The 27,870-nt window shown below is 38.8% G+C and overlaps 1 protein-coding gene, 1 long non-coding RNA gene, 1 other non-coding gene and 1 pseudogene across 9 annotated transcripts in view; 1 reads left to right on the forward strand and 3 right to left on the reverse strand.

The window, feature by feature from the left end:
- The window catches only part of LOC147911014 (uncharacterized), a 42,294-nt gene extending 15,329 nt beyond the window's left edge, over positions 1-26,965 (forward strand). The window contains exon 2 of the long non-coding RNA XR_015545647.1: positions 24,075-26,965. This is a non-coding gene — a long non-coding RNA (uncharacterized LOC147911014). The remainder of the gene's footprint in view (positions 1-24,074) is intronic.
- Positions 720-27,870, reverse strand: part of Kdm3 (Lysine demethylase 3) — a 325,601-nt gene continuing 298,450 nt past the window's right edge. For 2 of the 7 annotated variants that reach the window (XM_087407663.1, XM_087407658.1), the window contains exons 10-18: positions 15,184-15,618; positions 12,475-14,751; positions 7,908-8,121; positions 6,963-7,402; positions 6,517-6,721; positions 6,018-6,166; positions 4,391-5,816; positions 4,011-4,278; positions 720-3,891 (exon numbers count right to left, since the gene is read on the reverse strand). In XM_087407663.1, coding sequence (XP_087263789.1) covers positions 3,576-3,891; positions 4,011-4,278; positions 4,391-5,816; positions 6,018-6,166; positions 6,517-6,721; positions 6,963-7,402; positions 7,908-8,121; positions 12,475-14,751; positions 15,184-15,618 — 5,730 coding nt within the window. In that variant the 3' untranslated portion in view covers positions 720-3,575. The remainder of the gene's footprint in view (positions 3,892-4,010; positions 4,279-4,390; positions 5,817-6,017; positions 6,167-6,516; positions 6,722-6,962; positions 7,403-7,907; positions 8,122-12,474; positions 14,752-15,183; positions 15,619-27,870) is intronic. The other 5 variants (XM_087407674.1, XM_087407682.1, XM_087407678.1 and 2 more) reach the window with 5 other exon arrangements.
- LOC147911015 (small nucleolar RNA SNORD36) lies at positions 5,882-5,962 on the reverse strand. The gene has a single exon (XR_015547925.1). It is a non-coding gene; the product is annotated as a small nucleolar RNA SNORD36 (small nucleolar RNA).
- LOC147911016 (small nucleolar RNA SNORD36) lies at positions 7,482-7,553 on the reverse strand (annotated as a pseudogene).

Raw genomic sequence — 27,870 nt, forward strand, 5'->3', positions numbered from 1 at the left:
ATTGATAAATGTGTAATTATTACAACATAATAAAAAACTCTATCATAAAATTATAGTAAATTTAAATCATGTTCAATGTTACCTGTTGATTAATGAATTAATATCAATATCCTTCCCCTGATGAATATCCTTCTTCACAAAAAATTTCAGTTCTCAGATATCGAAATATTTACTCGATTATAATATAATGCAATGTTATAATAATGTGAAATTAAAATTGAATTCCATTTCTGTTCAAAACAAGTATATCGTACTGATAATTATACTAAAATGAATGACTGTTCTTTCTCTGTGACAAGAAAAAAGCGATTATGCTTACTTGACAATCAGTACCTATATAAAAAAAATACTACGTCGTATTTTTGCTAAATGGGAAAACCCAAAATTATTTCAAAATGTCAAAAGAAATTATTATCGCAAACGGCTTAAAAATGTAGACGAATTAAAACTTTGAAAATAAACAGATAAATTTCTATTTTATTAATTCCGAGTGAGGACTTCAGATTTCTTTAACATAACTCTTCCTTCCTTAACTCTTAATCTTAATTCTAAATTTTGGAGTTTCAATTTCCAGGTTCAATTGCCGGAGCAGTTTAATTAAAATTTTAAAGAATCGCTAAATTCGCCTACACTTCCATGAAGAAACTATTTATAAAACGACTTTTCCATTCATCTCGTAACTGAGGATGGTAATAGACGCAATGATCCAAACGTCAGTGTTTCGTAATATAAACATTTTTTTTCTTATTCAAACGTATGGTTCTTACATTTACACAGTACAAAAAATTATACTCAGACCTGCCGGCCCGCGGTTCATAACTGCTATGACTGGGGGCGGCCGGTGGTTGCAGGAGGGGACGCAGGGGGAGGAAAGGGGGTGGATATAGCGTACAATTTTTTCTTTTTTTTTATCTCTTGGGGGTTGGATATACACACATCTTGCGGAAGGTCGAAGGTCTGTACATCATTTTAGATACCGTCCATTCCACTCCGCCCCCAATACACGGCCCCTCGTTCTCTCATTCTGTCGCATTTTCACTGGATCGCCATCACGCATACGCACACAAAATCAATTATACCCTTTATTCTCTCTTTCATTCATTCACACTCTATCTTTTTCGCTCACTTTCTCATTTGTCTACTCTGCGTTACTGTTCCGATATTCTTTCTTTCTTTTTTCCCTCTTTTAAATCATTTACACTCGCGCGCGTTCATGTTTGTCGTTCTCATATTCAGCAACATTTAAATATCGTATTTTCCGTAATAATTAAACGTAATAATGATAATATATAATAATTATAATAATGGTATAATAAACTATCTACCTACGCGTGTAAGGTGTATCTTCTCGTGTTTCGTAAAGGTTTGCATATCTTCCTATCATTACGAGTCCTAGACACTCTTCCCGTCTTCGTATTTATATCTGTATACATATACGGATGTATATAAATGTATGTACATATACACGTAGCAAGAGGACAAACAATAGCGTCTCGTTTTGCAGCAATAATACACAGAAATACGTCTTCCTAGAACTTTATACAACACCGCCGTTGTGGAGTTAGTACTTTTTGCTTGTTTGTAGCTTATATAATTCCCACAATCGTTATCTATCAACACTAAGATATTTTAAAAATTTACTCGTTAAATATTAATCAAGTCGTTGTATGCTAGACGAATGTTGAGATCAAAGAAATTGCGGATTCCAGGATGCCAGTGATCTTTTTTTTTGTTCTTTTTCTTCTCTTCCGTTCGCTCTTTCTTTTCTTTACACTGTGTCAAGATTATTCGTCAACGATTATTATCTGACAATCGGCGCAAAAATAATACGTAATGACGTTATGTTCGATTCGAGAGCTGCTGTTTTGCAGTATCGCAAGTTATAAGTGTGAACATTGATCTCGGAAAGTTTCGTCGTTTTCATGTACATATTTACGCTTATGCAACGTCCATCGAACGAATTTCAGCGAAAAGGAGAAAAAGAAACGGAAACGACAGCAGTTTTCGAATCGTCAGTGACAGTCCGATTAGCGCGGAATATTGTCGTTCGCACGAACTGTCACGAAATGATAGGAACTCGGCCCTGTCATCTCTGTGAATTCTGCGTGACTAATTAATTCTCTTTTCTTCGTTCTTTTCTTTCTCTTTTTTTACCTACGCATATACGAATACAATACAACGCGCGCATATTTAACGTCCCACGTGGTTCAACATTGGCACTTCGAAAGTCATCCTTTTTTTTCCTTTAAATGTTACTGCAAATAATTTTATCTTTATTTAGCGTCTCAGCATCTCGTTACAATTACATTATCGCTGTCTTTTCGTTTTATCGTCCGACATAGACGGTTTGTATACGCTTTGACAAAAATAACATATTCATTTATTAGTACTTTCCCGTCCGTTACACGCCGGGTAGTCATTAGGTTACGACAACAATGAAACGTTCAATTCAACAGTGTTTCACATTCGCCGTTACATCTTGAAAAGTTAATATCGGACAAGTTTATATTTCTTTTATTTTTTTTTTTTAAGTTCTGATGCCTTATATTCGAAGTGACATACAAAACTTGCAGTTCACCCCGTTGCTTATATAACCGATACATACGTCGCCATAAAAACACAATGCATCTCTACAAGAACGTTGTTCTGTGAACGTTGTTCTACAAAATGTTTACTTAAACAAAAAGAAATGCGAAAAAGGTCTATTTCTTCCATTGTCGTCGAACCGATTAATTAGGCAGTGTTTTTTATTTTTTACGCCTTTATTGCGTGAAACATAGAAGACATGAACGCGAATACGTATCGGCTATCTCTAGCCGGGGTTTTGATCAAATACCGAAAAGCACCAGATTTCAGAGCAGACGATTAAATGGATCCGCAGTTATTCGCTGTGATCCAGCTATAATAATTTATAGTCACACCTAATTGCACAAAGGTACTTCTAGACGAACCCCCCTTTCTCTCCCTCTTTCTCTCTGGTAGTTGCTAGCAAAAATTATTACACAATATTTCAATTATCTACATTTATATAATATAGACAAGTGTATGTGTGTGTATGTGTATGTGTGAATGAGTGTATGTATTGGATACAGGCACGATATAATTAATTACAAATAAATGTATACGATCCAAAGTCCTTCTTATATCACAATAGTAATGGACGCGGCGTTTTATCTATGCGCGATCCGAGCTACAGATTTTGTTTTCACTCGTAAGAGCAGCTCATCGGACTTCATGTCCGCGGGCACGTTTTCTCGCGGAAAATGGGAGAGCAGAAAAGAATTGTATATAAGAGAATTTGAATGAAACAATATATAACTAATGTTCATTGGCTCAGCCAATATCGCAAATCAAATCCTCCGATTAAAATCATTAAATCTTCACAAATATCACAACAAATCGCATCTCCGCAACGATGTTTTTGCAACAAGGGCGGTCTTCTTCTGCAGATTGTTCCGGGAGTGCCAACTTCGCTATGTCCGGAAGCGCTGACTGCGATCAATCTCATACGAACGACGAGATCCAATCAAGGGGATTATCAATCGGTCTTATGACCATACAGGGAAGACCTAAGGCTAAGTCTCCTCCTTTGTTTTCGTTTCATTAGCCTTGGCGAGTTTAGCGAGAGTATCCTCCTTAACATTGGCTAAAACGGTCAGAGAGTCTTTCACGGCATGGTAAATAATATTCTTGATTTGAAGTTTATCCTCGTGATTCGTATGGGTATCGGATAGTGCACGGAATTCCTGGGTCAGGTGGAAGCAATGCGACACATTCTCCGGCGACACAAAGTCTTCGGCCACCTTTATACAATTTTGAAGATTACGGACTTGATGTGGCGCACCAGCTGGCACAAATACTGCATCGCCTAGACATTGGACGATAGCGTACCTGCAATAAGATTAAACATTATTTTAATAAAATTATTACAATCAACGTTCTCTCTTCCAACAAATTCTTTGGAGCATTATTTAAAAGCATGTATTTCGTATGTAAAAAGTAACACTTACCCTTCAACACCATATTCTCGATATAATCGCTCCCGCAATGGCCCATCTAAATAACAACTTTGATCGTGTATAGGATCGTGGTGAGGTTCCAAACGAGCTCCGCGTTCTAAGGCAACGGCATTCAGAAGATCTCGAATTTTGTCTGCGTCACGCGCTGCGTAAATGTGCCACAAAGCACCAGGCACATTCTCCTTCTCTTCGCGAGCACGTCGACGCGTCAGAATATCACAGCCTGCTTCGTCTATTGCTCTCAATGCCTCTGTCCTAGCTGTAAATGTTTCGATCATTAATTTTCGAAGACTCAATTATTACTTTGATAAGAATATTAGCGACGTAAATGGATGCTTGATTATGCGTAAAGATCAGATATGAATACGTACCTTTGAGACTTTCTTCGTCATTAACATCCTTTGGCATTCCTACATATACCATAACGTTTACGGCGTCCGAGATATCAAGATGAAGATTAGTCGTGCCTTTGTTGGAATGAAGAGCGGAACCGTAAGCGTTATACATCTTTGGACCCAGATCCGGTCTCACGAAGCAATTAGGTAGACGACTCGCCAAATTTAGCCTGCCGTTTCTATGCGTGTACTCGGACAATGGAAGAACCTTCATCAGATCCGTGAATCTCGATGGTAATAATTCGGCGAAATCATCACCGGGTGGCCAGTCCTTCAATTTCAATAGCATAGGATTTCCTCGTTCGTCTTTAAGCCGCTTAGAATAATACTCAAATCCTTCCCAGAACTTGCGCATTGGTTGATTCGGCACTAGATTGCCGGTCATACAGTTAACGAGATCGTTCTTCTCATCGCCGAAGTCGCGGGCGAATGAATCAGGATGCCAGAGCTTCATGTCCAGCGCCTTGGCGACGTCAGACACAATTACCGGCTGTCCTCGCTTCCATTGATCCTGAAATATTCTGTAGTTGTTTGGATTATTCGGATCGCTTAACCTCAGCAACTTGCCGTCGCAGAGCCAAGAGTGTGGTACGTCTGGATAAAGACTCCGGCTCTCTGTACCCGTCATAATTCTGATTGGTAACGGTTCACGACCACGCTGTGTCCACTTGTAACGTCGTACGAAATGTTTCAATTCTCGTGGCTTTTCGTCATCGAGACCACTGTCCTTTTCCTTTTTCACACTGTGTTCGATCACACTGGATATTACTTCATCAAGCGTATCCATTTTCGACTTTTTGCCAGACTTGGCGACATTATTCTGCGGAGTGTTATTCACACCACTCGAATTATTCGTAGGTGAATTCGATCTGGATCCGCCGCTCCCATTTGACTTGTGCGATGGCCTTATGAGCAACTCCCGCAATGTCGAGTAATTACCCTCGCGATCATCGTCCGAGTCAGAGTCTGAGCCGCTATCGTTTTTGTCTTGATTCTGCAGTGCTACATCGGCTAACCAGTTCAGCGGTGAGTTTTTGTCTTCGCCGTTGGTTTTGCTCTCCGATGCACCGTTAGATTCATTTATTTTCTTCTCTTCTTTTATCTCCTGCTTTACGTTTCCATTTAATACAGGCACAGAATCACCTTTAATCAGATTTCGAAGGATCTCGTTTGGTTGCGTTGGAGTTACAAGGGAGCAAGCACAATGTTGCGGAATTCCCCATTCTGCACGACATTCGTGTAGACGTTGACCCAGTCGCAGAAGACTGTCGCCGGCGATGATTTGTGTAAGCATGAGTCGTTCTGGTTCGTGCACTTGCCTATTCGTGCATAGAAGCCACGAAAAGTCGTCCCTGTCTTTTCCACTCTCGCCCCAGATTTTGACCGTTCCATTTTTACGTCCCTAAATATTAATATATGTCTATCAATAAATCTCCTTTAAAAGAGAAAAAAATTGTAACTATTATATTAATGTCAGTGTTAAAAAGCTCAATAAATTATTGTACAATATCATGTGATATCAATTGAATTAATTGTCATCATATCCTATTCCTAGCATTTAACTGGAAAAAAAAAATATATATATATATTTCACGCAACTTACCTTATAACAATCAATGCACACGACAAAACCGCATTTGCCACAGGCCCAATGGACATTGAACAAGGTAGTCTCGCACACGTCGCACATTTCTCGAACACCCAGGATTACTCGTTTCCACGCTACTGTTCCGTCTACAACCCCCGAACTCGCTGTCAAAAGGTAACCATAATCGATGCGCAAAGCGTTAAAACATGCGAACAAAATAAATTATGCAAACCATCATGCAGCCTGATATTTGAAGTTTTGCAAAATGGCATATTGAATTATTATATACAAAAAAAATCAGTGTGAATGATGTATAAAAAATCAGATGACTGAAAATAATTTAATAATGATGATGATATTAATTTTAATAAAATTAATTTTATTACATGCTTTACATATTTGCTTTAATGATGTATTTTAATTATATGTATGGCATGTATGAGTTGATTGATACGAAAATTGGGAGGGAGGGGTCAGTTCCGAAAAATATGTTGTAAAAAGAACAAAAAGTTACCTTCAGCCATATGTTCTTGGAGGGCGTTCTTCTCTTGATGTAAAAGATCACAGAATTGATCGCCAACTTGCCAAAGCAGCCGATGAGCCGTTTCTAAGTCTAGGTCCTCTCGATCTCCTTTGTCCTTCTCGTTCTTCTCGGATTTGTCATTCTTTCCTGTTGCCTTTTGGTTATCTCCTCCTGGTAACCATAATCGAAGATCATCCTGTAACATTGTAACGATAGTTCTCCTTTGAGAGCATGCATCTCGAATTAAAAAACTGCAATATCCGTATCACATTAGCAACTAGCGATTAAGTTTCTTAAAAGAACTGCTAGCAAATATCTTTTCGATTAGTCAAAAGATTCAAATACAAACGTAGATGCAATCGCCAATCGGTAATATGATACAGACATAAGACTGACTATTCATCTTATTTTAATTCGTTTTATAATAATTTAATTACAATGTATAAGTGTTGACCATGTTGATCTTCGTAATTTACCTCGGACGCATCTTTATGTGGGTCACTGAATCCCGCTATGGCCAATTGTCCGTTTTTGGTATAACGCAGTCTGCGAAATGCGTAGAATCTGCAGAAGATATTCTGAGAGTTCTTGGAGCGCTGGTTCGGCGTCCATCGGCACTCGCGGCACTTGGCCAATTTCGTAGCTACCTCGAAACAGGCGCCGTCTTGCAGCCAGCTCTCACCGGATTTTTTCAGTTGCGATATCGTCGGTTTACGAAAGGACTGTCCACCGCTTCCGCCTGGACCATTGTTACCGCCGCTCGTACTGTCGTCCCTGCGTTCCTTCTTCTGACGAGGTTGTTGATCCTCGCCTCCCATGTCATTGTTTTTCGTACTCTTTGGTCTCCTACCACGTTTCCTAGGTTCCTTGTTATTTCCTGCATATCAACAAATCATGCATCTCGCTTCGTTAGAAAGTCTGTTATCATCCTAATTTTTATGCGCAATTTTATTAGAGTCATTCAGTGTTAAAAAGCTCGTGGTAATATCATAATATTATCAATTATTTTATATTGTCATCATGTATATATAATATCTTAAAAATATAATGTATGTGCATCTGTAATGATATAATCAGGGAACAGGGTAAGTGCGTGAGATCGAATTAATAAAATTTGAAAGAAGATAAGCGAACTCGAAAAAAGCATCAAAGATCAAAAATTTCTAAAAAAAAAAAATCTTCCTTTTTCAACCAGAAATGAAATTCCGTAAATTAAGTGCAATTCAATTTGCTTGTCAATCACTCTTGATTCTCTCGAGTTCTCGTATATCTCTAGAGACAGGAATAATTGTACGATCATGGAACACGGATCACTTACCCTGCAAGTGAATAGTTAGTTCACCTGACGGGAAGTCCATTTACAAGAAGCTACGTCAACTAACCGTTTCCCGAGGAATTGTTGGAATTGGCCGTGGTGTGTCGAACCCTCGACGCAGGCTGAATAGAGCTCAACTGTTCGCTAGTGTCGCTGGAGCCTGCTTCGCTCTCATTGCTGGACTCGCTGCCCGCACCGCCGCCTTGCTTGTCCTCCTTCCGTCTCCGCTGATCTTCCGCGGCCGTTTGTTGCCTCCGTGCGGCGCCCTTCTTTCGTTTTACCTACCACAGGGCATAGATTATTAAGTAGTCAGGAAGTTCATGCTCTTGCCGCATCTACTAGCCGAAGCTACTAAACTGGCCACACTACTGCTTCAGCGCTACCATTTGGCACATCAAGTTTAAAGATCTATGTAAACCTAAGCAAAAATTAAAATTACATCACGCATAATAATATCTAATCAGCTCTATATCGCAAACACAATTACATTCACACAACCTCTTATCCGTTATGAATCTATTTATTGTGCCTTCAATTGCCTTCAATTTCCACTTTATTCTTTAATGTTTATAAACTTTTAAAGTGTTTTTAAATTAAATAACAAATAAAAGTGTAATCTTCTCGTTTAAATTCTTTTTTTTCCGAGATAGAGTACTGAACAATGCTTCTTTTCAACGTGTGGAGTCTCACGTGCTTAATGCAACACAATTATTCTTTTTGAAGCATAATTCAATAGTCTGCTAAAAAATCACGAATCTACTGTAAATGTAACTCGAGTTTATCGCGGAATCTCCGGTAAAAGCGAAATTACTGTGCCAGCGTCCCGATCACCTTGCGCGAATGGAGGTTAGGTCACGATCGCGGCAAAAATTCTGAGTAACGGCAATATTTACCCCTCTGCAATATTTGTTCATGACGAATATTCTGCCACTCGCGATCGATGTACAGACACTCGTTGCGAAAATCCTGCCTGATGATTGGTCAATCAATTGTTTATAGGCGTACGTGACAAAACACTTGTTACTCGCGCAACGTCCATTACCCGTGATCACCCATGATTCATACACGCCTTACGTAGGAAAATGGCGCCCTTTGCGCGGCATTTAAACTCACTTTACGGAGCAGATTCTACAATAGGGTCGTCCGACCAATCACAGCTCGAATATGAAGAGAATAAACGGTTATGACCGTCTATTTCTAATATGATCCTATTGTAGAATTGGTCTAATGGACAAAAGTCCGTTAAGAAAGGCAGAGACTCGTATTCTTTGTAACTCTAAGCTAGTATTATATTTGAAATAAATTATTCATTATATTTGGCCAGTGAACTCGAAAATATACTAGAACGTTTATCACCGTAAAAACTGACGAGCTGACAGAGTTTAACGCCCGTTTTTATAATATAGTTTAATTTTAATTTTGATTCAATTAATCTTTTTTTAGTTCTAGGCATTAGAAAAAGATTATTTAATAAATTGAATCGAGATTAAATATAATAATATAATAAATACAAAAAATATTATTTTATTGCTAAAAAAAAGTAATTATGTAATTTACTTTCAAGTAACTTTATATAATAAGCAAATCAAATTTGTTTTAATTTAATTATCTTAAATCTTGATTAAAGAATTAAGCTTACTAAGATTTTTTCGAAATATTTGTTGAATAAATTTGATTGTTGTAATGAATTTATAAAAAATGTGCGGATTTATAAACTTAAAATGTTTATAACAAGTAATTATTATTTATGTACAGTATATATTTTTTGTGTGTACATTGATAAAAGGGAAATTGTGCTCTTCTTTCATTTCTTAAAAAATCGTATTATATTAATACTTTTTAAACTTCCACGAGTACTTTCTAGAAGCTATGCATTTCGCAAGTTATCTCTGTGATATCCATTCTTAGAACGCCAACTGCAACGTTCACGAAACGTTGGCGTTCCAAGAATGCATATATAGACGCGGAGATAACCCGAGAAACGTACTACATTCTCGATGATTCGAGACTCATGTAATGAATTCGATTATTACACACTACACTGAATCAATTCATATTAAAAAGACTACTTTATTTAAATATTTAAACGCATAATATAATCAACTTTGACAATATTCTGTCAAATAGCAACAAAATCGTTATTACGTAATTAATTGTTTAAAATTTAAGATATTTATAAACCTTTACATTTAATTTTGTTAATTTCATGCATATCTCTCTCTTTCGTTTTAGCTTATTGAGCACAATTATCCTCTCTTCCCATGTTATAAGCATTCTAAGTTTCCTAATTCTACAATTCTGTTTGGCAAAAACTTCTTTAAAAATTAAGTGATTTTTGCCTTAGGAAAGGCAATACAGAAAAGCAGAAAAGTGTAATTAAAATCTTTGAGGAACAACAAACTCGATATATTAGGTGTTGGAATTAATTCGTAGCGTTTTTTAATGAAAGAATGTTATTTATTTCACATGAGCATTAAAAAATACATTAATGAAAGTACTTCCCATCACTTGTAAAACGCTACGAATTAATTCCAACACCTAATATATAGTGCACGATTTTTTACGAACACGATTTGGCGGACACTAACAAAAAATTCTAACTAACAAATTCTGACACAAAACTCGGATCGAACCCGATATCCTTCCACCTCGACCGATCTTTCAAAACTGATTTGGCAAAGACAAGAAAGCTCTAGTCCAGGCCTAGTGCAGCAAAGAACAGGTCAGTTTCAATTGTGAACCCTACCCTAACTTTGTACTTTTTGTCTGATTTTCTTGCATAGGTCATTGATTCTATTTTTCTTTCCAACGTGAAAAGAAAAAGAGAAAAAAAATGTACAGTCGGAAGCATTCCGATGTCTTTTCCGAGACGTCCTACGTTGGAATTTGCTTTCATGTCTCGGTTCAAGGATTGCCGGGTCAATGAAATCCCTCGTCAACCGTAATGAATTGAGCAAAAAAGAAAAAAGTTTCACCAATTTATTCACTGCCAGTAATAAAAGTCTACAGTGCACGTAACGTATACTATAGATTTTTAATACTGGTCATAAATACAAAGGAGGGAACATTAATGACATTACAGACTTTTGTGATCAATTTTTGTACGTTTTCGGACAATCTAAAAATTGTTGGTGTCTGTTAAAATTTTGAGCTCCTCCAAATTTTATGTCTTACTTTAGAAACGTATCTTTTTAGTGCCTCGTAAATCTCCACGCACGTGTATACTGCAAGAAGTTTAGCTAAAAAGGACAGAACTCTTATTTTTAAAAAGAAACGTACATACGAAATTCTAGGAAAATACTATAGTATATGTAATATTTTCATACACTGTAGTATTTTCCTAGAGTTCCATATACGTTTCTTTTCAAAAATAGAGATCCAGCACTACTGTTTCATCAAAAATAAAAGCGTACGATTTAAATATATACAATTCAAAATAGATATACAAAATATAAAATTTTAAAGAATAATTCTTCAGCGTTTCAATTTTTTAAATCAAATTTATTAATTAATATATAATCTAATAGGAATGTACACTATAATACAATCTTTAATATTATTTATTAATAATTAATATACAACACGACGTTCCAGAGGAAGGCTTAAGTACAGTTTTATTTTAAACAAATCTTTCCCTTCGAAAGTCGCGTGAATATATTAATTAATAATAAATAATATTACAAATAAATTCTGTTATATTATATTTCTATTAGATAATACATCAGTTAATAATAATAATAACATTAAAAACTTTATCTTTATCTTTAAAGTGTTCAGTATATGTCCGGTTTAAATATATAATCTTTTAATATGAAAAGAAGTACGAGTACTCGAGCTCGGGTTTTTCTTCATAACACAAAATGATCAATATTTTTTTAAACTGCAAATATTCTCGATGATAAAGAGTTTTTCCTTCTATGATAGTTGCAAGTTAAGAACTACGGCATAGCAAACAAAACTACTGCATATTCATGCTTCTATAATTTCTACAGGTTTTTTTACGAAATTTATTATCTGAAATTACGATACCGATACAAAATAACAAATTTTATTAATTCTAATGACTATATATATGATTAAGTAATTAATGTTAAAGCTTTTACTAAACTTAATGCTCATAACTTATGAAAACAGTCGTTTATAAATACTGACTATAAGATAAAAAAATATGATATCAAAACATTGAAAAATGTTTGTATGTAAAATATAATCTACAATTTCAAGAAAATATAAATTAATAATTAATATTTTGCTATAAGAGTCGTTAGGTAATATCATTAAAGAACATAATTTTAAATTCACACTTTGCACAACAAATGTACAATAATACATGTAATATTTCTGCAGATATTTCTAACATCAAGAATTTCAATTGAAAATCTAATAATTGAAGATCTAATAATTACTGGATTTAATGATTAGTCTTCATTCTTCTTGTTATTATATATTATTACAAAATAATATATTTTTATACAATTTATCATGAAGTCACATATTATTCAACGAGGAAAAGTTAAAAGTTATTGGGCACAAGCGAATACTACACTACCAGCACAGCATACGCACTCCAAATTCAAATAATGACTTCTAGCAATAAATAGGAGCTACTGTAAGCGATCTGTATAAATAGATACCTTGGGTGGCTTCCGTTTAGGCGGCGACTTCCTCTCCGGGTCGCTGCTAGACGAGTCCTCTTGTGGGGTCTTGCTGGTATCAGTGGCGTGACCGTTCAATGACTCTTTGTTCGCCGGCTTTCGGCCACTCCTGCCAGTAACTTTGCTTTTGTTGATGCTGTTTACTGCCATGCTACCGATATTGTGGATCGAATTAACCGCGCTAGGCAAACAAGTAGTCGGCGCATTGTCGCGGTTCTTACTATTCGAGGACGTTGTCTCACGAGAGATGTTGAGAGGTAACGTAATGCTGCCGGCCATACTGATAGTGTTCTCGGTGCCGTCTTCGCACCTCGAGTGTCTTTGCAACCATGCCTTTTTCAGTTTATGTACTGGATAATTGGTGCTGCTAGGAGGTCTCGGTGCCGGACTGTTACACTTCTCGCTGTCCGTGTTGCTGGGGTTTGTCTTGGCGGGCGTGCCTGGCGCACTGGGCGCTGGGCTAGGTGCTGTGGACGGTGCCGGGCTAGGGATGGGCGCCGGACTTGGTGCCGCGCTCACTGATGTTGGATTTAGCGAGCATACGCTGCCGGTGCTAGCGGGTCGTACGGAACCGTCACCGCTAGCGTTACCCGGAGCCGGACTCACCGCTGTCACTGTGCGCTGCTCTTGCGTTACCTGATTGTTTGGCTGCGCCAGCAATGCTGCAGTGTTGACAACTGTAGTGATAGACGTAGCGGCTGAAGCGATAAGCGGGCTGGGCTCGCTCACCCTGGAAAGAACAGGTGGACCAACGGATTGTAAGGATAATGGTTGTGGTTCCTCGGTCCTTCGCTTCTTACAAACTTCCAACGACACCGGCTGGCCGCTGGTATTGTCGCATAATAACGGCGTCGGTGCTTTCCTCTTCGGTGAGCCCGACCTCTCGACACCGAGATCGAGCGGTTGCGTCTGGAAGGCCGTGGTGATCTGGGGCTGCGCGTGCTGCAACGTTTGACCGGGTTGCTGATGCGGGCTGGTATTGAGATGCGCGGAATGAGCGATTGGCCTTGAGAGCGGCGCCGAGGCAGCCGTGGGCGGCGAACCATGCAAGGTCGGTGGCGGCAGTTTCGCGCCCGGCAATGAACCGGGGAAGCGACTGTCGTAGACGGACCGGCTGTGCGCAGGTGGCGGCAACGGTGGCGGCGGCGCCCCGTGATGATGAGGCACTTGCTGGTAAGGCGAGCTGCCGGCCTTCGAGGTCAGCGGTATCGGCGCGGCGACAGGCGTTTCGGAGGCACGGCAGACCGGCGTGCCGGCTATAATGCCGCAATTAGTAATACCGCAGTTAGGCTTGCCGTACATGTGCGGCGGCGCCGGGCTGCTGACTTTCGGCTTGGAGCCGGCCGGCGGCGGCGCGGCGTAATGCGACGACGTCGTCGACGAGGCCGTGGGCGGATGCGGATGCGGGTACGGATACGTAGATTTTGCCGCGCCGTACGGCAGACCCGCAGATTCCGGCCTGCTGAGATAGCGCGGTTCAGGCGGCGATGGATGCGGCGGCGCTGGTGGTTGGTGCGGATGCTGTGGTGGGGCGTGCGGGGATTGACGGGGATTGTGCGAGTGCAGGCGCGGCTCGGGCTGCGCCGACGGCGGTGGTGGCGGATGACCGTGCGGACTCGGCAGTTGCGTCGTCGTCGTCGGCGCTCCGCCACTGCCACCGCCCCCACCGCTACCACCGCCTCGATGATGACTCGCGGACGTCGCGATGCTCTTCGTCTGCAGACCGTCCAGATGCGCGGGATGCAGGTGATGTGGGCTTTGCGTTGGGCTTCTGTATTCGTACGCTGACGACTTGTGCTGCGGCGCCACCGATTGGACGTTCATGTAAGGCATTATCTTCGGACTGGACGAGTGTTGCGGTGCCGGTGTCTTCGGTAGCTCCCTACCCTCATTTTTCACAATCACCGAACTCTTGTAATCCGGCAGTAAGGATGGCGGGTTCTGTAGTACCTCTCTGCCATGATGGTCCCTTTCGAGGCCGCCGGCCAATCCGCTCTTGCTCGATAGCGACTTGTGCGGTCCTATCTCGTTCTTTAACTTGAGATCATGCAGATATGACGTGCAAGATGGCTGTGGCTGATACGTCGACGAGTAGTTGAACAAGTTTACGTTCGGTTCGGCTTTCGGTAACGAGCTGTGCGAAACCACCGACGGTTTCTCGTGCAGGCCGGCAACCTGCAACGACGACTTTGACGTCCGCGAGTGCGCCGGTGGTGGCGGGTACTCTACTTTTCCGGATACGTTCAAAGGTCGAACCTAAAACATCGTGATACGTTTATAAAATGATCCATCGCTATAAATTGCTCTTAACATAATTTTCTATTTCTAATAAAATATAATAATTAATAAAGGTACTGAGATACGTAATATACAAAAACTCGAATTTCTTATATTTCTCGCATTTAACAAAACTCGCACGAAAGGAATAATTTTACTCAAGTAAAAATTTAGCTAGATACAGATCCGAAAATAATTTTGTCGTAGCATCAAAATAATTATGGAGGACATTCAAAGTGGTTGCTAGAATGTCACAATTTTTTACAGAATTCCTCATCATGCTCGAGTTTCCTACATAATTATTTTAATGGCTATATATGTATCTAGCTAAATTTTTACTTCCAGCTAAATCGTTCCTTTTGTGTGGGTCCAAATATTTTTCAGATGTAAGGAATTGAATCTTCCCCTCACCCATTTAAAGGCGTGGAAATCGCGCGGAATTGCGTTGTCATGTACCTGTTGAACCGACGGTGCCGCGGCGGCCGCCGCGTAGTAGGCAGCCCTTTGCTGCGCGGCGTGATCCCTGGCTTCGGCCTGCCGTTGATGCCTTTCAGCCACCGCCAGGTGTTCCCGTTGCTCCCGCTCGCGGAAGTCCCGCTCCCGCTCCCGCTCGCGTTCCCGCGCCTCCCGTTCCTCACGTTGCTGCTGCTGCGCGACGGCGGCGGGATGCGCGGCGGCGGCGGTGGCTGTGGCGGATCCGCCCGGTGGACCGCTGGGATGACCGTGGTGGCTGGCGGGAGGATGAGCCGTCAACGCCCCGTGCGTCCTCGGCGGCGGTACCTGCATGAAAGCGCTCCATCCAGCCATCGAGGCCGACTGCATGTTCCTCTGCGGGACATAAGATACCTACTTCAATCAATACTGCCAATCATTTTCGTCGCTTATCGCTTAACGATTCATCGGAGATACGATTTGCGACGAACGTTTCTTCATATCTCGCATTTTATCTTAATGATACGGTACTCTACAAGATTACTTTCCGAAAATTTGAAAGGCATTGCGCGAGCTTGATCGTAAAAAAAATGATAATATTATTCTTCGACTATCAACGATGTTCTTATTTCGATAATCTTTTTTTTTTTTTTTTTTTTTTTTTGATAAATTTAATGTCAGTTATTAGAAAATTTAAAGCGCGGATTAAGGGATCACGATTTTACAACTGTGACTTCTTTCTGTATCATAAATATGAGATAAAATGTAATATTTGCGTGGATTATGTTTGTCATATACGTATACATGTGCATGTTGTGTGTGTATCAAAGCTATTAGATCTATAATTTATTTTGAAGTGGAACGCGCAGAATTAGCATGGTTGCGATGTTCAATAAAATTTAAAATACAGTGATTCACAATGTTTAAAAAAAAAATTTCTGAATATAAATTTTATATTTCGCACGTCCTCCATATACGTTCCAAAGTCAATGTTTATCGCTATATTCTGTTGTTATGCAGATATCGCAGTCCAGACGGCGCGTCATTCAATTGTCGGGCAAATAACGAGCAAACACAGACGGTGCGCAGCGGTGTCATGCGCATATGCAATAATTATTGTCTATTACGTACGTCGAGAAATACACGGCACGGTAAAAAAAGCCGTCACGAATACGATTTTAGTGTCGTTCCGACGATGCGATCGCCGATTCGATTAGCGGTAACTCACACACTTGCGCGATCTCTCCGAGATAAAAATGTGCCATTCACGTGATTCTTCTAAATTCTGCATCAACGAAAGAGTTCTCATAATCGTGTGAAGATACGCGATAAATGTAAAACGCTCATTATAACTTACCAGGAATTTTCCGCGTGTGTCATCGATTCACGCGAGTAAATTTTTTCTTGCCTCGATTCGCATCATATTAACATTGTGCATGATAACATAAACCGAGAGTTTATGCTGCTATTAAAATAGTGCCGCGACATCTTTTATATACATATGTAAATGTACAAAATGGGGCATTAAAAATGTTACAACATATTATCTTTAAAAATATGCGTCGCGAATCAAAAATATGTTCAGATAAAATGATATAATTTTAAGAGGAATAAATAATAAATATCTTTAAAAAAAATCGATTTTTTATAGTCACATAAAAGTCGCCTTTTTTTCACTGTAATGATATTATTTTTACATAATATCATTCCTTTAATTATTTTGTATACAAAAGTATTAAGGTAGAAAAATTAATACTTTAGGAGATATATATATTTTATTCTGGCATATTTTAACAAAGTATAAAATATTTTGTAAATTAATTTTTTTACAAACATACCTTAATATTTTTATGTACAAAATAATAAAATAAATCAAATGGTTTAAAGAAAACACAGTTGCTTTTACATGGTACATATAAGTTACATAACTTTGTAACACTTCAAATGCCTTACTTTGTACACACACACACACACACACACACACACACACACACACACACACACACACACACACACACACACACACATATATATATATATATATATACGCATATAAAAGTTGTTCAATTAACAATAAAAAATGCAATTCTGTAATTCTTAAAAACTTGATATGCAAACGCGATTCCATGGTGGCGAATGGAATTTATTCATTTGCGAAATTCGAATGCTGAGTTCCTGACAGGTATCGAGTTACGTGAGAGGTTTGTGTGGAAAACACAAGAGGTTTAGAGAAGCGAAGTCCGAGAAAAGTGAATTGGAACGATGTCCAGTACTATCAGTAAGAAAGAAAGGCGCGAGATTCGTGTAATTAACGTCGTGCGAGATAGCGTCTGGAATCTGGATCGACTGACTTCGTTAATGTCATCGGCATGGCGCCGTAAGAGGCCTCGAAAATAACTTGTCGCGAAGTTATCGGACGAACTTCGACGTGTAACTAAGTAATTTCCCCGGGAGGATCAAACAAACAGCTTCCGCTCGTTGCTAACGTTCGTCGATTTAACTCCGCGAGAAACTCGTTTCTGGAACGACTGCAAGGTTGTAAATTAATGTAATCAAGTAACCGGTAAGTAACGAAGCAAAAGAGGACGGTAAATATTGTTTTCCTGTTTTCCCCGAGATTCGAAATCTCGGTAAATACGTCAGTCACCGAGTTGCAGGCAATACCTTCCGAATTCGTGTTGCAATTTCTCTTCAAGAGTTGATAATTTGCTAAACTTATCAGCTTTACTTTTCCGATTGTAAATAAAGTTAAAGATTATTTCAAACGCACAAATTCACTTGCAATTAAAGTACATCCGGGAAGATTCTTAAAAATTTATTCATAAAAGGATTAAAGAAATTTATTATTCTATCTTTTGATTACTAAATAAATAAGAAGCAGCTCAATCCTTAAAAAAATTTTCCAACTCAAAAGATTCCCATGTTAATTTACAAACGCTTTTATAGTTACACTAACTAAAAAAATTACTAAATAAGAGATATTCTTTTTAATAGTACCAAGTAAACAATTACAGTAAATATTTATTCAATAAAAAAAAATAGTTAAATTAACGATCTTATTTATTTAGTTAAATGTTTTTATTTTATTTATTTTTGTTCATATTAAATAAATATATGTTCACGTTTAGTAAATATTTATTGAGAATTATTCAAACTAATATTTATTAATATTTTTTTCCAGTGTTAGTTTATTTTAATAAAAACATTGCAAAATATAGTAATTAATAGGTTTCCTTCAATACAGGGTAGGTATTTTTAGGTATTTTTTTGTCAAATCGAGGAGAGATCAAGGCCGCATCAAGTACTCTTTCATGAGAAGAAAGACATCGCGTCCTTGCAGAACGGTAGAATTTTACGAGGTGGAGTGCAGGAGCTTCGCGAAGTCGCGAATCTAATTATAGGCCTGCGAGAAGGTTTACTATGCTAATCGAGAGACGCGAAGTAAATGTCAACCCACATTCTGTTTACCCTCGATGCTCGCGTCATCGCTTCGCGGCGCGCGTTTTATGCGCGACACGTCGCGTCCTTACAAAAAGAAGATGTAACGAGGGCGACGTGACACAAAAGCCAGCAAAGTCCTCGTTAAAAGTGCCTCGGCAAACGTAACGTGCGCGCCAACATCACGCCACATCTAATCGCGCGCGGATACCAAATCGCGTTGCATCACCCGCTGCTTATCTATAAGCCGCTTATACAGCCGCTTATCTAAGTAAAGAGAGAAAGAGAAAAAAAAAATAGAGGCACACGCACGGAGCTTTGCACTCGAGCATAATAGAAGTTGTTTACATTCCTTGTCATCGGCGCGCGCGAATGAATTATAATCACGCAACTCCCATGCGAAACGTTACGTCTTCTTACGACACTATTATAAATATTCCATCCCGTATCCCCTCCCGCTGTTCACTGGCGAACTCGTGCGCGTACATCGAATGACAATCCTGATCGTTTGGTGTGTGAACGACAGGGATATACAATTTCACTTGTCTCGTTATCCGACGCTTCAAGTAGAACGCGAGTAAACGCACGACGACGTGCTTCGGTATTATACTTGAGCATGCCACCGGGTATGCGGGTCGTGGCGTGATGTAGGACGACTGCGAGCGAGGAACGGAGACGGATTATGACCGATTGCACGTAATAAAAGCGACATGCCATTCAGAGTCAATCAAATGCCGCTCGCCATTGGTTCGTTGACTTTCTCTCCTGTTGAACTCTCAACCCGCGCCGATTAACTTCTCACGCGCGCTTTTTACGCCGTCTCGTTCGCACCGCTCGAATATATTATACATGCCGTTTACTATACGAAGAGATTTTCGCTGCCTCTCTTCATGCAAAGGAAATATATCATCAGGGAGGGGGAGAGGAGGTTTAGCAATCGCCGCGAGTGCGGGACACGGCGAAGTCACGTTCACGGTGCGAATGGTAATGTAATCCAGAATAGAAATTGCCACGGCAATTTGTAGTTGGTTTCATGGGACACTCGCGTTCATCGTACGCGGAATACACTGTTGAAAACTTTCTAATCATCATCCTGGATTTATATTTCGCTTCTATATAAACTGCGAAAAGCTATTGTACGAAAATAAATGTGGATATTAAAATAAAGATAATACATTTTATTTTATAAAAAATAAAATGTGACAACGTCTATCGTCACCTAATATACCGTATTTATCATAATATTGTAATAAATATCAAGAGATTTTTCGTTATAATATATAAATAATATGTGAGTTATCGAGAGATGTGTGGATAATTTATTTAAAATGAATAATAAGATAATATATCATTCAAAAATAATAGAGAGAAATATTTCATATTCATATTGAAAATGGTCCTTAAGTTCTTGTAAAAAAACGTTGCGTTGAATTTTAAATATATTCAAGTGTGTATTTAACATAATTACGTTATTTAAATAGTTGTGTAAACGAATATTAAACATTTCTTAGTGTAAAAATAACACAATTTATGAGCAAATGATTGAGATGAATAACGTAAAAATAATATGTCTTAAAATACAAATTCTAAGATAAATAAATAAAATATGTGTTAATCTATTATAACATATCGTAAATGTTAGTTTTATTGAAAAAAATACGCCTCCACTTTTTAACTTATCTTCTTGTGTTTATTCTTTTAAATAATATTTGTGTCATCTTCTAATATTAGGTCATTTAAAAAATATCCGCGGCTTTTTGTTCAATTTTTGAATGAAAAAACCGCGGATACTTTTTAAATGACCCAATATATTCATCTTACATAAAATTAACACATAAATTTGAATGGAATACATGAAATGTGTTAAATTTTACACAAAATTTTCCCACAGTGTAAATATTATATATATGTAACAGGTATTCACACATAATATTCGCAAGCCACTCATCAAGCAATGCCATAGATTTCTTCCTACCTTCCTTTATGCCATCGCTCCGATTACCTTGCTTATCGCGCGCGCCTTCATTGCGTGTGTTATTACAGAGAGGAAATAATTTGCGCAGATAGCACGAGCTGACTCATATCCAAGGAAAGTTTAAGTTCGTCTCGTAACATGATCGACACAATAACAATCGCGTGTATCGTGCTCGCGACGCGGCGCAGAGGGTGTCGTATGTATCGGAAATTGCGCGTAGATACGTGATCGTACTTTAAACACGTTCCCGAAGTAATTACGGGTCGCCGAGCCCGAAGTACAGTTTTTCCAGTCAAGGACATCCGTCAAACGGTACGGAATTAATGATTATAACGGCACTGCCTCGGCACTGATTATCCACCTTTACTTTGCCCTTGAAACGATCGCAAACACAGTGATATTGGTAGATTAGGGATCTTAAGTTGCTCGTTACGTAAGTACTTCCCGAAGGGAAGTCGATTCGCGTCGCTCCAGAATACGAAACAAAACACAATTCTTGCCGAAACATACACTCATTTTCCAAGTACAGTTCTTGCAGTAATAACTAACTTTCGTTCGCACAATTCTTCCCTTCTGCCTTCATTTCTCGCAAAATTAAACACTAAGGGAAGAATATTCATAGGAATCGAAAGGCATAATTTAAGATCGCTTTTATAAGAACTAAGAAGTAAAGACGGTTTGAAATATCCGATGCACAAAGACGGTCGTAACTCTTTTTTCTTCTTTCTGAAGCAACATGATATTATATCGTGTAATATCTTTGTTATTTATTACACAATATATAGTACAAAATAGCGTAAATAACTTGTAAAATAATACAGATCTAAATAGCAAGTGAAAATCAAAAAATGTTCAACATAAATAAACGAGGAAAGCGATATTCGGTCAAAACGGACGTTGGCGCCTAATATTATAATATTCTTGCGTGAATCTTATAATTTTCCAATTTAAGAAAACTACGTATTGATTATTTGTCTTGAAGTGTAGTCGTAAATTACTTTGGCCTTCGTCGTTTATTTATATCATAAAATATAGATCTATTTTGTCGACCTGTCATTGAAAGTGCGCGGAATACAACCTAGATTTTCCCTAAAGAAACGATAACAAGAAAAGAACTTCTTTTCTAAGAAAAATACAGAACTATCTTCCTGTCCATTCCAATTTTCTTGCCTATAAATTTCTTTGCTATCGAAGAAACATCAATAATGTTTATTGCACAAAAGTAAAAACCTTTGTTCGTTGCTTTATTTAAAACTCCACGAATTTGTTTATATTAAGGTAGATAAGAATTACGTCATTATATGACAGCAAAGACAGCTTTCAATAATCGCTAATCAGTCATCGAACGATGCCTGATAATAATTGAAGACACGATAAGCATTCGTGCACTTTATCGATCGTAGAAATGACAGGGTGTTTTATCGCCATTGATTTGAAACCACTATACGACTGTCAGATCGATAAGCGGATAAACCTGTTCCCTCGTGAGAATACGAGCTATTCTGAAACAATTCAAAGTAATTGCTTTCGTTTCGTCTAGAATAAATACCGACGTGAATCCACCAACGATTAGCGGTAGGTATGTCACTGAACGGAGTTTCACGACACGTGAGAAGTTCATTTAAATCATATGCTGATAGCTCGTGACCTTTGACAGTCTGAATGCAATTGGTGATTGTGCAACAGACAGAGAAAAACAAACAGGCGGAAGCAAACGAGTTTCATCACGCAACGACTTATAATAATTTACGCTAATTCGAAATTCTGCTTACGTGGCACTAAAAATTCTTTGACATCGTAATAACGTATGCGAGAGGCGGTAAATCAAGGTGCGAACATGCACGTGTGTCGAGAGATGAATAAATAACTATATGTATGCACAGGTAGGTTTGAAGGTAGAAAAAGCCGCGATCGAGATCTCGCTTTCCTTGAACGGTTTCGTGATACGCGGTCGTCGTAAAGAATCTTCACGAGAGGGAAAAAAAAAAAAAATGTGGCGCCAAGCGAATTATTCCGATCGCGTATTTCCACGCAAATGCAAGGAAACGAATAACCGCCGGCTTTCCACGGGAATATCAGTCGTAATACCATGAAATCCACGGGCGCCGAGACTCGACCTTCAGAGAGAACACTCGGCAGAAATCCAGGCCGATATAATTTCGACGGTGCCGTATTATATTTTGCAAGGACCGCGGGAAATCGCACGGGCGCCGCCGCGTAAAAGGAGACGCTCGAAACAGCAAGCGAAATCGAAGCGTGATACAAAATTCGTGGTAGGTTTCGCGAACGAGAAGGTGCTATCTTATCGCGCGTATAGACGGCGCGAGTTTATTACGCTGCCATTGCAAACAGATAACGGTAAGATAACTCGTGATAAAACGAAATGAAGACCATTCGGTTTATTTTTACGACTATGCAGACGCTCGGCGTCGAAGCGACAAAGAGAAAAGAAAGGGAAGAAAAACAACGTGCCTTTCACCTGTACGCTCGCCCTCGATCGAAAAGGATCGCTCGAGGATGAAGTTACGACTCGAATACGATCGAACGATCAGTCGTGAGATCCGACGTAATTATACGTTTAACAACGCGACGGCTGTTTAAAAAAAAAAACGAGGTTTTAAAATTCTTCTCGTCACGTATCAGCGACAAATGTATATTTTACCGTCATGAATATTCTCGGAACACTCTTATTACAGAGGGAGGGAAAAAAATATCTCTACCAGACGTAATTAAAATAAAAAATACAACATACATATTAAAAACTTCATGCACCGATTAGGTGTAGTTTAAACATTTCTGACATATTTAACGCTATCTCGGGAAATTATCGTAAAGACTTTGTGTTAAATATGTTACAAGTTCTTAATTTTTAACTTTCGCAAAAATAATACAATAATTTTTTAAAAGTAATACAATAGTTTTTTAAAAGTAATACAATAATCGAATGTTCTTAATAATGTCATACATTTTTGTTCTGTGTATCTTTCGTTTACCTTTTTTCGATGCTTTTAAATCTACTCTTTGCGTAACAATTGAAAATAATATTTCAGTAAATAAATATCGACCGATACACTAAGAAAAATATCTGGTTGGATTAATTGGAAATAAACGAATCAGAATTTTCTTGTTAAATGTAAAATTTAGAATATTCTAGTTCAAATAACCTAATTGATATAACCAGAACCCTTCTGTGATTCATCCATTTTCAACTAAACATTTTTCTCAGTGTGTATATATATGTACAATACAGAATAAACAAATATTATTTTTAGTCCTCAGGTGAGATTTTATACTAATATTGTTTTTTCAATTTTATACATTCTACCTTTACGCTTTTAAATCACACGTCGATTACTACTCGGTCTTGAAGCACAATTCTAAATTGAAAATATAATCCTATTACTACATTGTTACATTATTATTAATTGATATTTATTTCTTTCTGTATTGAAAACAGCGTGAATTTACCAATCATTCTTCAACGATATGCAACTACGCCAAATTCAAAAGGATCAAGCTGCACTAAGCACTTCGTAAGAAGCTAAATTCGCTGACGACACTGTCGAGGAAGCCTGACAGCTTTTTATGCGATTGGATACGCAACACGAGGAACGTCGACTACATATACTTAGATTGTGTCGTCGTTTCCAGTTCGTATTATATCGTCTCTACTAGCAGACGGCGCTTCGTAAGCTCTCCGTCGAAGTTTCAAGCATATCCCGCGATAAATCTGAAAGCTACCTCGTTCAGCAAAAACTCGATATTATCGTCTTTCCTAAAGCAAATATTTAATTTCTTCGTCGGGAAGAAAACGGAAATTAAATATTTAGCCGTCCATCTTCGATATAAAAAAAAATAGAAGCTCAAGTTCGATGTTTGTCACATGAAATATGACGATCATACTAAAAATAAGTAAATAATTTTTTAATAAATTTTTCTTAAAAAGCTAAGAATATTAATCTATAGAATTACATAAAAATATTTACTTTATAGATATATTTACTTTTTTAACAATAAAAATTATATAATTTCCTTCTTGATTTTTTTTTACACATTTTTTCTATTATTTTAAAAGTTCGAATATTCTCTTGCGTACCTTCATTATTTCGTTCTCTTTTCATGTTGCATTCAATTAAGGCTTGCATATTAACATAAGTATTCAAGATCAACCTCGATCCGTTTCCGGATTCCGATTCGAAAACCAGCGGTTGCCCTCGAACAGTTTCAACTGAACACAACAAAAAAAGAGTTGATGAAATGATTAAAGTAAACATATATAACCATAACAATACGGAATCCACAAAGCAATGCGTCACTGTCTTCAGGTTGCTGAAACGAGTTCCACCACAAGGAAATATTTAAGCTTCCAGATGGGGAAAATGAATACAGAGAAACCGGCATTATGTAGAAAAGTAAACAAAACTCTGTAGATCAAGATAATATATACGTTTGTATCTCCGTTTGGTTTTCCTTAACTTAATTTTTCAATAAGAGAAATTCTAATTTATAAAAATTTGTTGCTCATTACTTTCAGCACGATTCTCGGGTCATGGACACTTGGAAATATTTCACACGTTACTGATCCCATGCCTTTATCCGATAAGAGCTGCAAAAGTACAGGATACCAGATGACCAATAAATAAACGATGAACCAGTATACGATATAATCGACGAGGCATCGTGTACACATCAAGCACACACGGTGCTACCTATTCAATGCCGGATGCCTAACGGGATCTTTGAATTTCTATTGTGCGTCGCTATTCAGCCCCGGCACAATGGCACACAGAACGATTATTGTATGAGCCTTTGCACAATTACGAGTACGCGGCGTCAAAGAAAATGCATCTTGCGTACCTGACCTCGCGGTCTCGAGACGCGTATATCGCGCAATTACGGCGACGTTAACTGCTACAGTCGGCTAACTGTCGTATATCGCGAGAAATTAGCGAAAGACGGCAACTTTGTAACGTTAATGAATACGTCTGTAAATTTCCCACTGTGGCATATATATGTTTCATCATCATAAGACATAAGAGCGCTATCTTACACTTGTGCGACGACAAAGCATTACGTTGTAATTCTAGTCAAGCGTTTGCAATTTCATATTACGTAAAAGAAATTTATATACTTCCTTGAAGGATTTATAAAGTTATTTATTAGCCGAATATACAGGTTTATGGTACGTGAGGAACGAGATGCACAGATTTCGCAGAGGATACACGAGATCGCAAGATGCCGGACATTATAATCGAGCATGATTGAATTATTGATCTACCGAATGACTGTCTTGTTCTTTCCTTTAACAAGGTATCCATCCCAAGGTTCACGATGTAATTATAAGGCGTCGGACTCGGCCGAAACTGAGCATGTCATTAATTTCTAGTCAGCATGGCATTCCGCGACCCGAAAACCTTGACTCACCCGCTGGAAGCGAGAAGAAAAAAGATCCGGAGAGAGTCAGAGATCGTTGCACAACCCGTTGAAACGCGCGAGAGCAGCGGCGTAATCAAGGTTTTAATACGGCCTGCTTTCATGCTCGAGGGGCCCTTCACTCCTCAATCTAGACAAGTTGATTTCGATTTATTACGCCTTTCATCTCCTCGAGATCTCCGAGAAGATAATCAGGATCAGTAATAATACACGATAATACAAGTACGCGCGTTATTAAAGAAAACAAGGCAATTCAAAGAAAATACAAACGTTATCGACGTGCAAGGACGACAGCACGATTGTGACCTGATGTCATATAGTCGGTGAAGTTTAGTTTAACGTCCGTCATCTCATCTTTCTTTGTTGCTTGTTTTTTTGTTTCATTTCCTGTAAATTCATCTTTTCTTTTCCTTCTCTTTACTGGTACTTTCCAACAAAAATAAAAAAATATTCAGCTGCGTTCATTGCATTCTCCCATAAATTTTATGCGTTTCTAAGACTGTACCTTCGCAGTCTTTATAAAGTTTTATGTTAAATCTATACTAGGTATTGTATTATACATCGTACATTTCATTTCAAAAGAATTTGCCGTGCAGGTACAATATTTAATTAGATCTCTCCTTTATATGTAATATTTTCTCCCAAGTTTCTGCGCTACTTGTCTGTTAATTTTCTTATTTTGCATTTCACTCTTTACCGGGGAAAAAAAAAAAAATTGATATGAATAACCATTATTTTGTTGATACGTGATTTCAAACAAAAACTTTCTTACTTTCTAATTTAAAAACAAGAAAGTTTTACAAGTTATATATCAACCATTTCTTTCACTGTGAACGTTATTGTTTATTCCTTTTGTACGTTCTTAGAAAGCCTTGCCTTAGAAGTCTTGGAATAACAATAAAAGCTTTATCTATCTATCCATCCTCTACTACGTCGCTTATTTTACAGAAACGCTAACCGGATGAATTTTAATTCGAGCGTGTGCATCGCGACGGTTCAAAGATATATCGGCCTCGACGACCTCCACGTGCAACGCGACCTTCGCCGCGATCGCGTTGGATCGAGTTGCCGCGCGGATGGTGTCGCCGACCGCGGAGGAAACACGCCGGCGCGGCGCGGCGCGGCGAACGGATATATCTAACGGGTCGCCCAATTTACGCCTGACCCCCGCTGAGCCGCGCGGGAGAGAAGACCGCCTTCCCTTCCACGGTATAACACGCGATCAAACGAGATTAGAGCCCACACATTGCATGCGCGCGTGTGTATCCGTGCGTGAGCTCCTATGCGGTCGTAACTCGGACTAATCCGCCTAACGCCGTCCGTTACGGACTCTCGGGCTCCATACGTGGTATGTGTTCGCCGCGTATTACGCCATCGTGTGCATGCTATCTTCCACCCCCCCTCCCCCCTCTCTCTCTCTCTCTCTCTCTTTCTCTCTCGAGCACATACATATATGTATTAAGCCGCGGTGCATATGGTACATGGCACTGTACATACCGTGTACATACGTGTTTACGGATGGCGTGTGTGACCCGCTTACGCGAGAGAACGGCGCGACTTGCTTTCGCGTATATTACGGATAACTGTACTGCCGGGGAGGAAGAAAGAGAGAAAGAGAGAGAGAGAGAGAGAGAGGAGAAGGACCGGTCGGTCGCGTGCACGTGTGCGTGATACACGTGAACGGGTGAATGCACATACGTATGGGTATGTAAGAAAGAGAAAGAGACAAGCGTGATATTTATGCGCGCGTACGACGCGCGTCGGGGAAGAAGGAGCCGAGTAACTTCTATGTATGTATGTACACGTGGATACGGTACGTG

The sequence above is a fragment of the Acromyrmex echinatior genome, chromosome 1 (genome assembly GCF_024713525.1).
Source record: "Acromyrmex echinatior isolate Ae372 chromosome 1, ASM2471352v2, whole genome shotgun sequence".
Lineage (NCBI taxonomy): Eukaryota > Metazoa > Arthropoda > Insecta > Hymenoptera > Formicidae > Acromyrmex > Acromyrmex echinatior.